The 18,464-nt window shown below is 35.7% G+C and overlaps 1 protein-coding gene across 1 annotated transcript; it reads right to left on the bottom strand.

Annotated features, from left to right (window-relative positions):
- Positions 1–7,477: 7,477 nt before the first annotated feature.
- LOC131071978 (large ribosomal subunit protein bL12c) lies at positions 7,478–8,379 on the bottom strand. The gene has a single exon (XM_058007973.2). It carries the CDS (start codon positions 8,202–8,204, stop codon positions 7,635–7,637), a length of 570 nt encoding a protein of 189 aa, XP_057863956.2. The 5' UTR covers positions 8,205–8,379; the 3' UTR covers positions 7,478–7,634.
- Positions 8,380–18,464: the final 10,085 nt, after the last annotated feature.

The raw sequence follows: 18,464 nt of genomic DNA, 5'->3' as shown, positions 1-18,464 counted from the left end.
AATCGAAGTTGATAACAGCAGAGACCAAACATCTTTGGGCAGAATGTAGGACAACGTCATCCAAAATATTTAATTAAAGGGGGGATACAAAATAGCAAAACTCTATGTTGTTAGTTCAGGTTAGCAAAAAAAATTCCCAGGTTTGGTAAGCTGTAGGTTTGAACAAGTGTTGTGCTCATAATTGCCAACTAATTTATGTAGTTTGAATTAGCATTTTTTTGTCCAGTTTTGACCAATTGTATTTTCTGAGACTCGTTTTGAAGCATGTATATTCTTTATGACCTTTTTGACCATATCCTCTATGTGTTATCTACCTTTCATAGATTGTGACCTTCATTTGGCATGGTCTAGCACAAGCAGAATGGAGATGCAAGAATAACAAAGTCTAATGGCACTAGCTGGTATGATGTTGTCTCGAAGAAGATACTTCTATTATTTAATCTTGATGTTAATGTTGCCAGATATTTGTGAGTTTGTATAGCTTGTGCCATATACACAAGAAAGAAACATGGATTGCACACTCCATTGTCAGCACCAACAAAAGCTTTGGGAGTCGATCTCCACAGAATTTATATCAAATTTGTAAAAAAATGGTCATGATTACGATTTTAATTGCATTAGACCTATGATGGTGCATCCTGAAATGTTGATGGTGCATACTTTTTTGTTCTGATCGTCGTAGATCATGCCCATAAGCTTTCTTCTAGTGATTAGGACTTGTAATGCAAATCTAATAATTCTTATTATAATTATAGCAGCTGTGGAAAACATAATTGTACAATATAAGAGTGAATTTATTTTTTAAATTAGATACCTCTTTAATTGTTTCCAGGGAAAGGCAGAGGCAGGCAGGCATATAATCTTTCTTATCAGTAATAACAACTTAGGACAACTACAGTCTTGGAATTTTGGATTGAATGCATGAGGAATACTAAAATATAGCATTTAAAGAAAAAATTTGTTGGAGCAGACAATAAGAGGCTTTTCCATGGAGAAGCGACAGTAATGTTGCAGAAGCAGTGGCTAGCCTCAGCGAAGTGACTATGATTATCAGGTCAAGCTTGTGACACTATATGCTTTTGACTTTAGTTCGATGACCCTTTCTCCATCTTAAAGCTTGTATGCAAATGTTGATATAGTTGTTTGGTCACTCTTGCGGGACATTGTTTGAGTCTTAAAACTTAGTTCAATATGAAGATGCCAACCAAATCCCTTTTTTTTGGAACACAGCAATTTGCAAATATCGACCATCAGACAGCTCATTGTCACACAAATCTACATATGCATAATGCAAGTTACTGCGATATAATCTGTCAAGCTTTGTATTATATTTGGTGTACAGCATGCTTGTCTTTCAATATTGTTGTTTTGAGTGCCTGGTCTGAAAGTAGCCACATTTTCCAGATAGTTCAAGCCTTTGGAAGCCTTGGAAGGTGATGTTTCTCTTGATGATCTAAATGAGGAAGTGAATCCAGGGCATAGTACCTTGTATGGATCATATGGAAGCAAAGACGACTCCAGCCAATATGGTGAAGACATGAAGAAATTCCAAAAGATAGGCTTGAGCAGTCAGGAGTATAGTGGTCAGTGACTCAGTACAGTAATCCCACTAGTGAATATGGGTTAAATCCCTTTGTTTCTAGTGCTGAGGACCAGCAGAGCAGAGATATCATTGCAGTCTGTGGATCCCATATCAGAGCTACGCCTTTAGCCATGGAATTGAATGTTACAAGCCGTGTATCCCATTTCAGTATTAAATTTTAAAACTACAAACTTTGTACTCTGTTTCTTGCTGCTCCAGAATTGATAGTTATTGATTCAGCATTTTCAATAATTTCCAGCTGGATCCTTGTATTTGGCAGGGACTCCTGCTGCACCGCAGCTCTTGTTTCTATTGGTTAGAAACCATTCTTTTAATTCTAGCAAAGTCATCCATCATTATATCCAATTTCTGAAAAGTTACTATGTTCTCGTCATACTTACTTGAACTATGATCTCGTCTTCTCCTTTTTACGGCTAGTTGATGTTTCCGACTTTTCTTACTAAGGTGCTGCTTTATAACATGAATTTTTCTTAGCATATTATTTCAATTCTTTTTGGATTTTCTCTGTTTCTTTCCCAACCTTTTTTCGTTTTTCCCTTGTAGCTAAATCTTTTTATGAGTCTTTATTTTCTTTATTTTTTATTTTTTATTAGATTGACCTTAAATTTTCTTTTAATAATGGTTTAATAAAATATTCTTCTATTTCTTTATCAAAATATGAGTAACTTGTCTTGTGTTTTCTTTAATTGTATTATATGATTATAATATTTCTAATACTTAAAATTGATCATCTAATTTTTTAAGAGCTAAATTTGAAGAAATGTGATGTAGGGGACTCCCCTTACACCCCCACACACAAAAAATAAATTCACACCAGGAAACAACATGGTAAAAGATGCATGTGCTTCACACATATCATTATTCATATGATCTGGTAGCACTTCCACACTATGATGGTAACTGATACTACAACACACACATAATGAGGAACCTGCTCCATTTTAAAATTTCATACACACATACAGGTAACTGATACTACAACACACACATAATGAGGAACTTGCTCCATTTAAACTAATCTTAACACATACTGGTAACTAATACTACAACACACACATAAAAGGAGCTTGCTCCATTTTAAATAATTATACACATGTTAAGGTTACAATGTAAGTTAAGGGTAAAATGAGAATTACATGCCAAAGGATGTAGAATTTCAAAGGCCCAACAAGAATATCTCTGTTACAAAGATCAAACAGAATGATTTCCAAACATTTCAGTGGAATCAGTGGAAGATATCAAGCTGCTAAAGAAAAAATCTATCTGGTTCTCAAGCTCCCTATTTTGTAGGAATGATTCATTTATTCCTACCAACATCTTCACTTAAATTTTAAGGTGAAGTAATAGCACAATATTCATAGCTGATACTTTGAGGGCCCAAACTGTGAATGTTCTTTCAGAGCTCAACCACTTACATGAGGAAGCAAAGATTATGTGAAATCCATTCTTGGTTGCTGTAATAGATGACGTGAATATCATCAATACGAGATCTCTTTTACAAGAAATGTCCTTTTGAGGAACAAATTTGATTTTTCAATTTTTGATTGGAGGGGTAACACATTGATTTTTGTAATGTCCCCTTTTGTAAATGCCCTAGCTTTTGCACTAAAATCACAATTCCAAGCTCATCGAAAGTATGATCCCTAAAATAGATCTTTCTTACTAGGTTTAGGAATATTAACTTAAATCATGTATCTAATTTAATGATGAAAACCAATCATAGGAGAGCTAGGATAAAAAGAACGATCCATTTGGGGGGGGGGGTATACCTAGTGAGGAATCCTATAGCTGTTCTCTTCTTGTCACCCTTATTCTCCTCCCTATAATTGGAGTTCCTTAATCTAATGATCAGCCATTATAGAAGTTTGAGGCGAAATTACAATAGGTGTCCGAAATGTCCTTCCCTTCTAGTCCAAGGGTGGGCCACTCCTTGAACCCCCTTGGCCTCATAGGACTAGCTGTCACCACCATGAGATGGTGTGCTTAGAAGAGGACCTCATAACTGTTTCCCCTCCTTATATTCCCTTATTAGCCTCATCATGGTTGGTTACAGCATTTAAACAGACATACTAAGAATTACACATTATTGTCTATATTCTATATATAAGAGATCATATAATAATATCAGATTCCTAGATTGCATACGTATTGATCATAAGTGAGTAATTATAAATAATATTCATTATGCTGTCAACCCCAAAAATTATTACTTCACACCAAATCACAGTTACGATATTAAATTTCTGTATGCCTGAATATGACTGCCTTAAATCAGATCTAATTATCTTATATTAGACCTGCCCCTGTTCGATGTTCGCCCTAATACAAATTAGTGTGATTTTATTCATCTTCATATTGAGTAGGCCCTTTTTTGAATTAGCCCAACTTGGCCCTATAATAAAATGTAATTTTATTATTTATTTATTTTCTTATCTTCATCGGTTGGCTCTGCTTGATTTTGCAGCCCTATTTTCTATATAAGTAAAACTGGCAGGGGCATGACAATTTTTTTTCCTATTTAAATGATCTTGCTTTAGTTTGAAATTTTAATTCCTCAGTTTACGTACAAGCTCTCACAGATTGATACAAACCAGGCATCACTCACTTGGTTTGTATTAATTCAACACTGCAATCTGTGGTTCCCAGATTGCATATTTCAAACCCTGTGCACAATATGAAAGAAAGTGGGCTGCCGGAACAAAATAAAGAAAGACGCAGAATTACTAAAGACACTAGATTACAAACAGAAACCAAAGATCATGATAGAAAATTTTGAGTTCTCGACAGATAGCAAACATTGCTATATAAATAGCCTGAAAATCATAATAAATCACATTTTTAAAGACTGTTAGTCAAGTTACATAAAGGCTGTGAGATTAAAATGAGAATGATAACAACTTGCTAATAGAAGAGTCCTATAAATCATGCACTCAAAGGAGCTAAAGTTTGAGTTCTCTACAGAGAGCAAACATTGCTATATAAATAGCCTGAAAATCATAATAAATCACATTTTTAAAGACTCTTAGTCAAATTAAATAAAGGCTGTGAGACTAAAAAGAGAATGATAACAACTTGCTAATAGAAGAGTCCTATAAGTATAAATCATGCACTCAAACTGCAGCTCCTTTGATGTAGCATGTATATCAATTTTCCACTCTCCCCTACTGAAATGAACTGCAGGTATTCTCCAGCCAAAGGCGACAAATAGTATTGCCAACTAGAATAGAAAAAAACTCTAGCTTTTATCAATTTTAACCATTCTTAAAAACTAAATGCAAGCTGCACTTCAATGTTTTAATCTATGTTTATGATTAGAACACCAGTGTCATTGTAGACCGACCTGAAATCTATTCCACATAAATGTGTGCAAATAACATTAATGTCCCTTAATAAGTTAATACACAAGATTCGATTCTACTTTTGCACATATGACTGATAATAAGACATACATACTAGAATCAGAAATGCCCTAGTAAAGCAAAAAGCCATTACACATGGTGCTGCAACATCAGGTTACTTACTCATACACATAATGCCACAACATCATTACGCTAAATTTAAACTAATGTGTCAATGGACTTGCAAGAAGCAAAGAACATCAACATCAATACATGCTCAATTATTTTCAGTTTTATTCTGTATTAGTTGTGAAAAGCTTCACCCATACCATTATAACCTGTAAATGAACAATCTAATTTGAATACATAGAAGAAAACAATTAATGCCACTTGGTGCCCCTATACTCAAATATATATCCAAACATACAAGAAGTCAGACCACTTCTATAGAGCACAAATTATTGACAATTCTTTAGCTCTTCAACAAGGGCATCTTCCACTTAGAAAAAGCAAGACAGTGGTGTAAAATAGAAATCCAATGCTCAAACATATATTCAAAATTTCAAAGGGATGCCTACCCATAAATCAGATCAAAGTACCATAGTTTGCACTGCTTCAATGTACATCTCTTAGTGACACATATAACTCCCAAAGCAAATAGAAGAGAACATAAGACAGACAGACAATGTAAACTTACATATGTTATCAGTACTGTTCCAGAACAAATTGCAAGTGCCGATGATATGGACCAGAATCTATACTTTCCATATCATGATAAGCACATATCAATAATAAAGAAAGAAATGGATATCACTTAGTGCTCAAATATTTGGCACTTGCATGTAAGCTGAAACAAGGAAATGTTGAGCTGCATACCTTAGCACACAAATGCTGCACTTTCTAGAGTCAATACAGATATTCATCTCTCTTAAAACAAAATAATTTCAGCTCACACTCATACAAAAAGGAAAACAATAAAATGTAAATAAAAATCATCAGAATTGCTGCCACAAACATGAAAGAACCAAAGAGTGACCCAACAAGCCTTTAACCTACAAACACATGAAAATGATAACTGTGATTGGTGGATACCAATTCCACAGGCTAGTAAATCTGGATCAATCATCAAAGATGAAAGTTCAGGATTAATAACATTATTAGTGTACATCTCAGTATTGTCATTTTGAGAACTCGGAGAAAACCCTGACAAAAAATACTTTGCAAGGAAACAGAACAACAGGGCCTGTCATATTACAAAATTTGTTTCTTGAGAAACCAGCATTTCTTAGGCTGTTTCTTGCCTGCAACAAACAGCTAACTAAACCATTAAAAAGAACTGGAAGTATAAATTACTATATCAATTTGGCTGCAATCTGGTAGCCATTTCAAAATTTCTCAACATCGATTGTCTTTTGATATGTTGCAGCAAGCTCTCCATTAAGATGAATTTGTACTTAATCAGTTGCCTTCAGGGGCATTTCACATATTCTCTGTCCTATATTTTATAATTTTTAAGTCCGCAGAAGAATATCTCAACTGCTACTTTAAGTATGCAGCAACTAAGGTTGTCCTTTGCATATACCATTGTTGTTATATTGTATTTTAATTCATTTATGACGGTTGTCTCTTTGGTATAGAAAATTGATAGGAGTGTAAGCCAAAAAGGAAATAGTCAAATACCTCTTCATAAACAAGATAGCCACCTTAGAAACTTTAAGCATTTACAAAGTCGAGAAACAACTTCTACAATACATGATTGGATGTAAATGTCTAGGCATGCAAAATGGACAAAAAATTCGTATAATCTTGGCATTATAACGAGTTGTTCAAAAAATCTCTTAAAAAGGCTTTTGAACATAAGATTATCTTTCTTTGTGATTTGTGTTGTTGTGCATGCTCTTTAAGTTTTCTTGTAAGTGACCCCATCAAGCTGCTTCTCCTGTTACCAACCATTTTCCGTAAACATAGAAGAAACAAACTTGGCAGGATTAGATGGTGAACCAAAGTCCCTCTAGAGGAACCACAATGAATAAAATTACAATGTCGTCCAAGCTTACTCCACGCCATATTAAGAGTTATTGTACAAGTATGTGATTTGATGGTGTGGCGTGCATGATTTGAAACATGTGTACCTAGGCAATGCACCTTTGTTTTGTAGACATACAAACTAACACTTGACTACTTATCCGAGCATGAGAAGAGCTTCTCCCCTACTCCAAAGTACCCATTTGTTGATCCATTACAAATTTAGTCCTTATTGCAAGTGAAAATCTTCAACACCTAAATTATATGTTGAAATGGTAGGGTATAACTGACTTGCCTTACAGGATGCACATGTACCCATGCATTTATGAACACTGTTTAGATTCATTTAATGAACTTTAACCATCCTTAGTTCTTGAGTTGCGGTTACCAGTTACACTAAAAGATATGAAAAAAGAGAAGAAAAAGAAATTAGCATTAAAAAAAATGGAACCTTAGGCAATGGCAACGAAAGATATGTACAATCCAAGACAGTCTTGCACAAAGGCAGAAGAACAAGAAAAAGAAGAACAACTCTATTTGGTATTCCAAACCAATTAATAAAAGATTACAGCAATACATTATCCTCACTGACACCAAAGAATTAACCAGTTACACTTGAGATATCAAAAAAAGAGAAGAAAAAGAAATTATCATCAAAAAATGGAACCTTAGGCGATGGCAACCTTAGCACCGGCTTCCTCCAACTTCTTCTTAGCCTCCTCTGCATCGTCCTTACCCGCACCCTCCTTGAGCTTCTTAGGCAAACCCTCAATCATATCTTTAGCGTCTTTTAACGCCAAATTGGTAAGTGCACGTACGACCTTGATGACAGCAATTCGGGCACTGCTTGGAACATCTTCAATAATAACATCGAACTCCGTCTTCTCCTCCGCTGCGGCTTCGGCTTCGGCACCGCCGCCAGCAGCTGCGCCCGGTGCGGCCACTACCGCGGCCGGCGCGAAGGAGGCAGCTGAGACGCCCAGCTCAGCTTGCAACCAATCGACCAGGGTTCGAGCCTCCTCCAGGGTCAGCTGCTTCAGTGCTGTACCTAGTTCTTCTACTTTAGGGCTTGCAGCTGTGGCTTTGACAGCCACACTGCGCCTTGTAGCGGCTCGTAAGGAAATACTGTGGATTTGGGGTTTCAGCGCCACGGCGCTGGAAACGCGCGGTGATGGTGCTCTCGAAAATGACGTTGGTGTTGAAGAGAGGAAGAGGGGAGATTTTGTTACAGCCGCCATACTTGCTGTATTTTTTTTTGATCTTACCAGAAAATTTCGGCCTGCAATAAAATGGAATGGATTATTTTGGTTGGCTGGAGGTCTTGAGGATATCAGAGCTGAATTTGTAGAAAGAGTGGATCAGAAATGTGTGGATAAGAAATACGATAAAACATATCAGTGTATATTTTATCGAGTTGTTTCTATCCAAATAAGCATAAGGGTTTTATAATTAAAATGATCGAATTGCTTATGAAATCAATTATGTAAACTTTGTTTGATGAATGTTTCCTATCATATTCCTTAATTAGTACATAAATGTAATTAATATAAAACATATCCATTGGCTTTTTCCCTCAAGGAATGAACATTTTTTTGGTATGAGGGATTTGGGTAGGGGAAGCATATCAATAGTCATTATAGCTAACTTCACACCCACGTATCTTAAATGGGATGTTGAATTTTGACTTTTTTTTTTGCTTTCTTCGTATGTGAGTTAACTTCTTATAGCTATTGGTATGGCTTCTATGTCGGACATTGTGGGATCTGTTTTACATGCAAGGGTCAAAAAGTGGTCATTTCAAACTATCGAGCTCAATACCTACTTAAAGATGCCCCAATAATAGTGCACTTGAAATTGCCAATAGTCTTGTTTGGATCCCAATAAATGGATGCATGGTTGATTTGGAGCTATCAATTCTTCATTAAGATCACCTCTCTCTCTCTCTCTCTCTCTCTCTCTCTCTCTCTCTCTCTCTCTCTCTCTCTCTCTCTCTCTCTCTCTCTCTCTCTCTCTCTACTACCTCTCTCCATCTTTATTTGTATATCTTTGCTTCACTCTATTTGTATCTCCTTATTTATCTCTTTATCTTTGTCTCCCTCTTCCCCTCTCTCTATATCTTCTTATATCTCCTTGTATCTATGTCTATCTATCACTCTATCTCATCATCTATGTCCATCTCCCTCTCCCTTTTTATCTCTCTCTATCTCTTCTTTTGTATCTCTCCCTCTCTATCTCCTTACCTCAATCTACCTTATCTCTGCCTCAATCACTCTCTATCTATTTCTCTCCCTCTATCTTCATTTATACCTCTATCTTCCTCTCTCCCCCTCTATCTCTAGACATATCTCTCTTTCTCCCTCTTCCTAGACCTATATGGTGCAGGAGCACCCTTCCAGTCCCCTTCTCTTTCTTGGTTTTACTAGCACAGTTCTTTTTAGAAGCTTTTATGCATGTAATAATGAGCCATCTGCTCATAGGTCCTAGGTAGAGTCCTAGAAGGGTAAGTTGTCAAGTTTATGTTTTTTGTTATGTTTTCTGTCAAAATGTAAGGTATGTGTGTACTGGAGGAGTTTAGGAGTGTTTGATCACCAGGTGGTGTTCTTAGGTTGGCCCAATGGCGTCTAGAAATCTTAGATAGCAACATGTCAAAGTTGCTCAAAGCTGCTCACAATGGCATGACAACTTTTAAAAGTTGTCAAGCAATTTTTGTTGCCAAAAAGGTAAGTTCTTTAGGTTAGCGGTGGAAAAACCCTAGTTTGTGCACGTAGACCGAGGCAAGGTACTATAAGTACTCTAAAACCCTAAAATCTAGAGGTTGGAAGGACATATATTGTACGGCTCTAACAGAAAATCGGACTATGACTGTAGAATGTAATTACCAGTCAGTTTGACAAGAAGAAATAAGCAAGTGTACGGATTGATAAAGATCCAAACCTGTGTGTTATGTTTGACATGGTGTAAATAGTTTCATTTTCAAGCATTAATTTAGGTTTTTAATTGCAGACTGTGTGTGTTTTTGTAAACAGTTGTAAAACTGTGTTCTTCCTGCCCCGTTTTGGACAGGAACAGTGAAATGAGGTCTTGACTCCATTTCCTGTTGTGGAACCCTAATGAAACCACAGGAAATGGGTGTGGAGAACCTGTACAGTAGACCCAAACAAGCAGGGCCCAGCAAGATGCAGGTTAACAAAACAGCAGCCCATTCCTAGGCAAGACTAGCAGAACCCAGTTAGGAATGGACGTTGTAACAGAGGTCTTGGAGAGCAGGTTGTGTAGTTGAGTGAACATCCTTTGGAGGAAGAGCAGAGGAGTGTTGGAGGCAGCATTGGGGTGAAGGAGAGGCTTCATCCAATCCATTTAAGGTAGCAGACACTCAAGAAAACCTCACTGTGACCAAACAGTCCAGAAAACCCTCATTAAACCCTCAAGAACCCCAAGAACTGCCCTAAGTTTTGTACGGCCATTTGCATGCCCAAACCCTAGGTAATCTTTGAGGCATTGCCAATAGAAAAGCAGACAAATCTTGGAGTGTGGATTGTGAATGCACCGTGTGGGAGAGAAAACCCTTGTAGCAAACTGTTTTGAGAGCAAAACACCAAAACAGTGAAATCAGTAGCGAGCAGGAAGACAGCAACTTCTTGATTGCACTTGGAGGGTTGAAACAAGGTTAAAGACTCAACACCAACTTGCTAGGACCTTGGAAAGCATGAAACAAGCCTTGAACCTTTACTAGCCATAGTAGGGGAATGTTGTCTCATGAGTAGGTGAGACTGTAGCAGCAGCAAAGCAACTCATTGGTGAGTGGATTGGGCATGGTCAGGGGGTTTCCCAAGCAGAGGAAGCCCTAGAGACCCTAGGGTGTGAGAAGAACACCCGGAGATCCCAAGAGAGGATCCAGGAGCATAGACCAAGCTGGTCTATCCCAACACCATCTCATCACTATATACCTATATGTTTTTGCCCCTCTATATCTATCTCTACATATTTCTTCTTCCAACTCTTCATTTATATCTATATTTCTATCTCTCCATATCCCTCTACCCCTCTCTATATCACTTCCTACCATGATCTTTATCTTTCTATTTCTCTCTCTCCCTCTCGCTATATTTATCTCGTCCACCTCTATCACTCCATCTTATCTCTCTTTATCTCTCCCTCTCATTCTCTCCATATCCCTCTTCCCCCCTCTATCTCTCCTTCTCTCTATCCCTATCTCTCCACTATTCCATCTCTCTCCTTGTTGCAAACATAATGGAATCTTGTTATTAATTGAGATTGATTATCTTCTTGATTCAAATATTTTGTTTCAATTGTGTTTAGATCCTCGTAAGTGGATGCATAATTGATTTGAAGCTATCACTTCTCCATTCAAACCTATGTTGCACAAACATCATTATTTTCTAAATGTCCTACCAATTGACCTCATCTACTACACAAATGCATGCAAAAAAAAATCAAAATTGTCCCAATTGCCCTTCCACACCTCTTTGGCATACCCATTGCACACCAAGGTGTGATTGCTAGTAATTAAAATGATTGAATTGCTTATAAAATCAACTATGTAAAATTTGTTTGATGAATGTTTCATATCATACTCCTTAATTAGATAAATGTAATTAATGTAAAACATATTCAATAGACCTTCCTCTTATCTCAACCATGGAGGAAAAGTGACATCAATTCAGTGTTGGTCCAATATTTGCTTCAATTATACGACCAAAAATCATTATAACACTTTAATTGTAGAGCTATGCTCTTCTTTCACCCTTTTAGGTTGTGATCTTCTTCATTTAATCTTGTCTTTATTTCTCGTAGAGTCTCCCATTTTATTTTGATTTGAAAGCTCAATGATGATGGTTTCTATTTAGCGGTTCATGACTTTAAAAGGCTTTCAGTTTATATGGACTTTATTTGTCTTGTTAAGGGATTCAATTTCACTCAGTTCATCAATAATCCTTTAGATCAATAGCCCATGCATGATTTGAAAGTTTGTTAAAGAAACACTTCAATGGATTACACTATTGGTTGATGTTGCCAACTCAATAAATAGTGGATCTTGTCATTTATCAAAACAAGCTCAATTGAAGCATTGCAGAGCCATCAATTCAAGGCGAGAGGCACATGACAATTCATCTTACAATTTGTACATCTAATTAGACTAGCAAGTTTATAACGCTACTCTATTGGGTGTGCAAAATAAGTCAGTGTTCATGATGAGCTCCAATGATCTTTGAAACAATTTTAACAAGAAAGGAAATAACTATTAGAGGAGCTTTGAGATTTGAAAGAAACACCAAGATAGTCTTTCGCGAGTAAAAAATAATGTATAATAGTATATAGACCTATCATATAAAAAAAGAGTATAAAAATGTATGGTAGAAACCTTGCGTCAGACATACAATAGAGGGTTGTTTATTTCATCAAATTGATGAAATAAAACAATTCATTCTTGATCATGGTATTTCTTTAATTGATCGTTTCGTTCCAACACATGCCAAAATATCAAATGATCTCACTCAATATCGTATGTGACATCTGTATCATTCTGGGATGAACAATATAGTCGCATGACTCACATTGAGATCTCATCTCTCACATCACATGATGCTACATTTGAATCCAATGTCAATATCTTCATGGCTTCCAAGGATTCTGTACACTATGACATTGATATTAGAATTTCAAACTGGCCACATCGGGATACAATTCTACTAAACATATCATCCTTGTTTATAGAGTTTCACATTGCATATTTGGAAGACTCTATTAAGGACATTCATCTTCAATTTGATGACAACCACATCAATGTTATTTTCCAGGCCACATCTACATCATTGCATCTTGTTCTATATCAACCTTCACATAGAGCATTTAAGCACTATTTGAAGAAATTGTCATTAGAATTATCTCAATATTTGGATCATGTGCAAAATTTAGAGATATTTGTCATACTTCTTACATATTCCTATAAAAAAATGGGAAGTCATATTGCACACATACATGGTGTTGTTTCTTCTTGAGGGGAGAAATATTGTTCAATGATCATGGATCATCTTTAGCATCCAATGTTGAGCATATATAAGCACAATAGGAGGCATTTTGATAGGAGGTTTCATGGTTTCTCTTATCATCTTAGTTTTGGGAGGGAGTTTTTCTCACATGGAGTTCTTTCCTTCTCTCTTTTTCAAGGGGTCACATGGACCTTCTCTATTTTCTCTTATATGAAGAAGAACATTTATTATACATTGTGCTTGAAGTAGTCCTTAGGGGTCATGGTTCCTTCCTTCTATCTTCTCTTGTATTCACTTTACATTCACTTTGCATCATTTCTCTTTTAGAGAGGAATTTTATTTCTCACTAGGTTTTCTACTTTACTCTATTTATGGGAAGTTTATGTACAAGGGTACCTAAAATGGCTTAGTAAGTGGGACCCATCATCATTATTTTTATCTTCTCTAAGGTGCACATAAGTGGGGATGTTAGTGTAAATAGGTTTAATTATACTAACAATAACATCACAATAACCACACGGTGCTATTGTGCAAAGTTTTAGTTATGTCCATCTATTAACCATTTCTAGTTGCATCATTGACTAGTTTTGACACATCAATAATGTTGGGGCCATATTTTATTGGGTTCATCTTTGTGATTTATAAAGGTGTCATTATTATGGTAGGTGTAGGATTCAATTCTTTAACTATGAAGTACTTGTAATGGGGTATTAGGTTCTCACACAAGTTGATGCAGCCGTAACTGGTAGAACCCTCAAAGAGAATCAACCGACTTATGTAGCAAGATTAACACAACAAAAGCATCAAGAAAACATAACAATATTACACTCATGAACATCTTATTCTACCCGAGTTGTCTGATGCAGGAGCATCACTGGTTGATGAGCAATCTTGCATCAACCAAAAATATTTCCTTTCAGTTTTGTTCTTGTTTAGTTCTTTATGTAGTTTTTTGTGTTCTTACCGGTTGGTACTGGTAGTTGCTTTCTTTTCATGGAAGATCTTATTTTCAGTTTCTAGGCTGGTTCATGTGCTTAATTCCATATTTCTAGTTCATTTGGGTTCTTTTCTGGTCAGTTATCTCTTTCGGTTGACTGTTTCTAGGTTCCGGGACAGTTCTTGTGCTTATCGGTTGGTTTTCCTTCATTATCGATGCGATTCTTGGCATGTGGATCTATTTTATGTCTTGTTTGATGTTCCTATGTGGTCGACCTTCCTGTTGAACCGCACTTTGGGGTTGTTATTTTCTGGAAAGATTTATTTAATTCTTAGGGTTGACCTAGTTACACGTTTCATTTTCCTACATTGGTAAATGTAATATTATGAGGCCAACCCGGATATGTTCCGATGGGTATAAATATGATGTTATGTAATCATTTGTAAGGGTAGAGGAAGTCGAACTAAGAATAAGGATTGAGATTCGCATTTTGTGATCCGACTAATTCTTAGAGTCCCGGATTGGATTGTATCTGGTTGATAGCCTGCATGTAACCAGTTAACTACCATATGTTCTTTGATGATAGCTGGAAGATAGCTGGAAGTTCTAAAGCAATAATATGATTTGTTTATGTAATCTTGTTATGTTTTCTTGTTGCTTTCGTTGTGTTACTCTTGCTGCATAAGCCAGTTGATTCTCTTTGAGGGTTTTACCAGTTATGGCTGCATCACAAGTTCATGAACATAAGAAGGATACATATTTTTCCTTCAATATGACTATAAGTTTTGTTGGAAATATGGTGATGAATTCAAATAATAACAAATCATTATGTGTTTCAAATCTGAAATTAAAGTTTCATCAAATGCATTCAATCCAAAACAAGATTCTTCAACTTTTAGAAATTCAATATTGCAAAAAGATATGAACCAATCACAAAAGAACAAGGAATATGTGTGGAGAACCCTTTCGAGAAAAAACACCACTAGAAAAGAGTCCAAGATTGCATTGCTGAATCAAAATAAATGATTACGATAGTTCAATCATCTTGCATGCACATGCAACCTTTAAAAAAAATAACTTTGTTCTTCGAAAAAGTAGCCTCAAAACCTTTGTTCAATACCCCTTGCTTCTCCAACCAAGGATTACTCTCAAAGACACTCCTTGGGTGTTCAAAATCATCTCCATATAAAAACACATTGTAAAATGCATAAAATCCAAGTTTGCCAAGATGCATCACCAATGAAAGAGATAGAATACTTGGATTTCCCAATTGAAGCAACATCCACTAGACCAAACACATCTAAATGAATTGTATCCAGATTGTTTTTTAATTTGAAATTGCTAGAAAGAAATGAAGTTCTATGTTTCTAAATGTACATTTTTAGTAAAAATCTAAAGGCTCATTAGATAAGGATAACCCATCAACTAATTTTTTTTCTTTGTAATGGGTTGTAAACCATTTTCACTTAGGTGCCCAAATGTCGATGCCACAACATACAAGATTTTTTAATATACACTAGAATTGATTTTACATAAGTAGAAGCATTTAGCTTAAACAAAGTGCTTGTCCATGATCCTTTTGCTATCAAATCTAATGAAAATGAGTTTTGTCCAAGAAATCCATGGATGAGGAAATCCAGGCTTTAAACTCATGAAACACTTGCCCGAGCTTATGTGCTTTCCCAAAGATAGGAAGGTCATTGGATGCAAACGACTCTTCAAGAAAAAAATTCATGCAAATGGTTCAGTGGAAAGCTACAAGGTTAGGTTAGTGGCCAAAGATTACTCCCAAAAAGAGGGAGCTGATTTTGGTGAGATATTATCTCTTATTGCTAAGATTTCTTAGTTAAATTTTTTGTTATCCATTGCTTCTGCATATAACTGGAAAATTGAGAAAAACTTTGTTAAGACTACATATCTACATGGTGGCCTTGAAGAATAAATATACATGCAATATCCAAAAGGTTACAAGGCAAAAGGGAAATAAAAAATGGTTTGCAAGTTAAAGAGATCCCTCTATGCTTTTAAACAATCTCAAAGAATGTGGTATCAAAGATTTGATTCATATGTCATGAATTGGGTTTTGGTAGATGTTAGAAATATCATTGTGTGTACATTAAATGTATTGGTGTTCATATACTAATCATTATTTTGTATGTGGATGATATGTTATTTTTCAACAATTCCAAAGACATGATTAGAGAACTTAAAGCCCAAATTTTACGTAAATTTGTTATGAAGGATCTTGGAAGAGCATGGTATATTATTGGAATGAAAATTAAAAGGGATCAAAATAGAAAACACTTTGGTTTTCATAGAGTAGGCATGTAAATATAACATTGCAAAGATTTCACATGCAAGATTGCAAGCTAGTGAGTGTTCCTTTGCATGTTGCTACTAAGCTATACTCAGACATGTGTCATAAGAATATGGATGATATAGAGAATATGTATAATGTGTCATATGCTAGTGCCATAGGAAGTCTTATGTACACAATTGTTTGCTCTAGACTAGATATTTCTCAAGTATTGAGAGTTTTAAGTAGGTTTATGTCTAACCCAAGTAGAGAACATTGAAATTATGTTAAATGGGTGTTTTGATATATGTGGGGTACTTCAAAATATTGTTTGCTTTATTTTTATGCTAATAATATTGTTAGGGTTTCAAGCAGATCCGAAGAAAATATGAACTAACAATTATATGCAGATTTAAATACACAAGATAAAGAAATAAATCAGGACACAGATAATACAGAGATTTAATGTGGTTCACCCAGAATGAGTTACGTCCACCATACGCAGTCGTCCAATCTTTCTTATTATCCAGCAAAAATAGTACATCAACCTTACAATGCCTTAAGCATCCCAGCTGCTTATAACATGTGTTTTTAGGGCAAAAATAAAGTCGACCTTTTTAGGGTTTTAGTACAATGTCGGTTTTCATAAAAAAAAATACCCAAAAAAAAATTTCTCGGGGGCTCCCACCCTTGAACCCCCGCTTTTCTTGGGGGTTGCCGCCCCCGAACCCCTACTCGGGGGTCGGCCCGGCCCCGGACCCCGGCAAGGATACGTGCTGAGTGTACAGTACTTTGTTGATCAGTCGCCACATTTCAACAAATATCGATAAGACATTGGACATATAGGGATTTATGGATGCAAATCAGGTAGATGACATGCATAGTAGGAGGTCTACCAATAGGTATGTGTTTACATTGTTTAGTGGTGCAATTAGTTGGATGAGTACGAGGCAAACCAAAATTGCATTATCTACTACTAAGGCCAAATTATGGTTGCTACCATTGTGTCAAAGGAGGTCATGTGGTTACAAAGACTTTGTGCAAGTATGGGTTTTAATTGTGAGAGATAATTGATATTGGATATGACAATTAGAGTGCAATATGTTTAGCTAAGATCCTATGTATCATGCTCAAACTAAGTATGTTGATGTGAAGTATCACTTTGTTCAAGAAATGGTTGTTAATAGAAAGATTAAGATGAGGAATATTGACACGTATGAATGTTGTAGATTCGCTCACAAAATATGTTAGCACAAAAAAATTTACTTGGTGCAAAAAGGTCGGGAGGCTAGTCTCATGTGCATAATTATTCTTGATTTTAATGGGTGATTTACAATGTAAATTTGTCAAGTGGGATATTGTTAGGATATAAGTGACATTCACCTTGTAAACCCTTGGAAATTTTATTTATTGGATAATAATTTGTTTAATTTTTTTATGAAGTGCTCTACACATATTTCTAATAGCTCAAAGGTGCCAAGATCCATGGTTCATAATCCATCCGACCAATCTAACTAATTCTCTAGGTCACATGAAACCTCAAGGATTCTTCACTCTCGGTGCAAATAAGTGAAACAACTTTGGAACCTAACTCAGTTGTCTATCTTTCAATAGCTCGACTAATTGATCTATGTCTAAGGGTTGGAGTGTTCTATGCATGTTAAATATTTCACTATTATTCTCTTATTATTAATATTCCTAGCAAGATTACCATGTTTAGTTCAAGGGGTTGAGCTTAATTAGTTGAACTAGAACTGAGTTCTCATTATGGAGGTCCAAGATCAAATCCCAAAGGGGCATCAAATATGGAGTTCTAAGTTGTGACTCTTGGTCTTCTATAAATGATTTCTAGTGCCATTGCTTGGAAGGAAATTGCATTAGTCTCATTGTCGTGCTTGAAAGATCTTGTATTTGTCTCATGTTGATGCTCATATGAAGAGAACATTTTAAAATGATTATCAATAAAAAAAAATTACCATGATTTGTTTTGTTATAATTTGTTATTGGACTTGATCAACCCAATAACTTTGTACATGTGTATTATAAGGTATTGTATAAAAAATATATCATTAGGATACTATATCATGTCATTGATTACCCATTAATCTATGAAAAGGTGGTATACGTTGATTTTTTTTTACTAAGATTACATATTATAAACACCATGTTGATAGAAATAAAGCAATTTACATTTCAATCCTTGTTGGATTTAAACTTGCCCCAAAACTTTTTTTTATAGACTATGAAATGATAT

The sequence above is a fragment of the Cryptomeria japonica genome, chromosome 1 (genome assembly GCF_030272615.1).
Source record: "Cryptomeria japonica chromosome 1, Sugi_1.0, whole genome shotgun sequence".
NCBI lineage: Eukaryota > Viridiplantae > Streptophyta > Pinopsida > Cupressales > Cupressaceae > Cryptomeria > Cryptomeria japonica.
The sequence above is the reverse complement of the archived record's forward strand: the minus strand, read 5'-3'. Positions and strand labels throughout refer to the sequence as shown.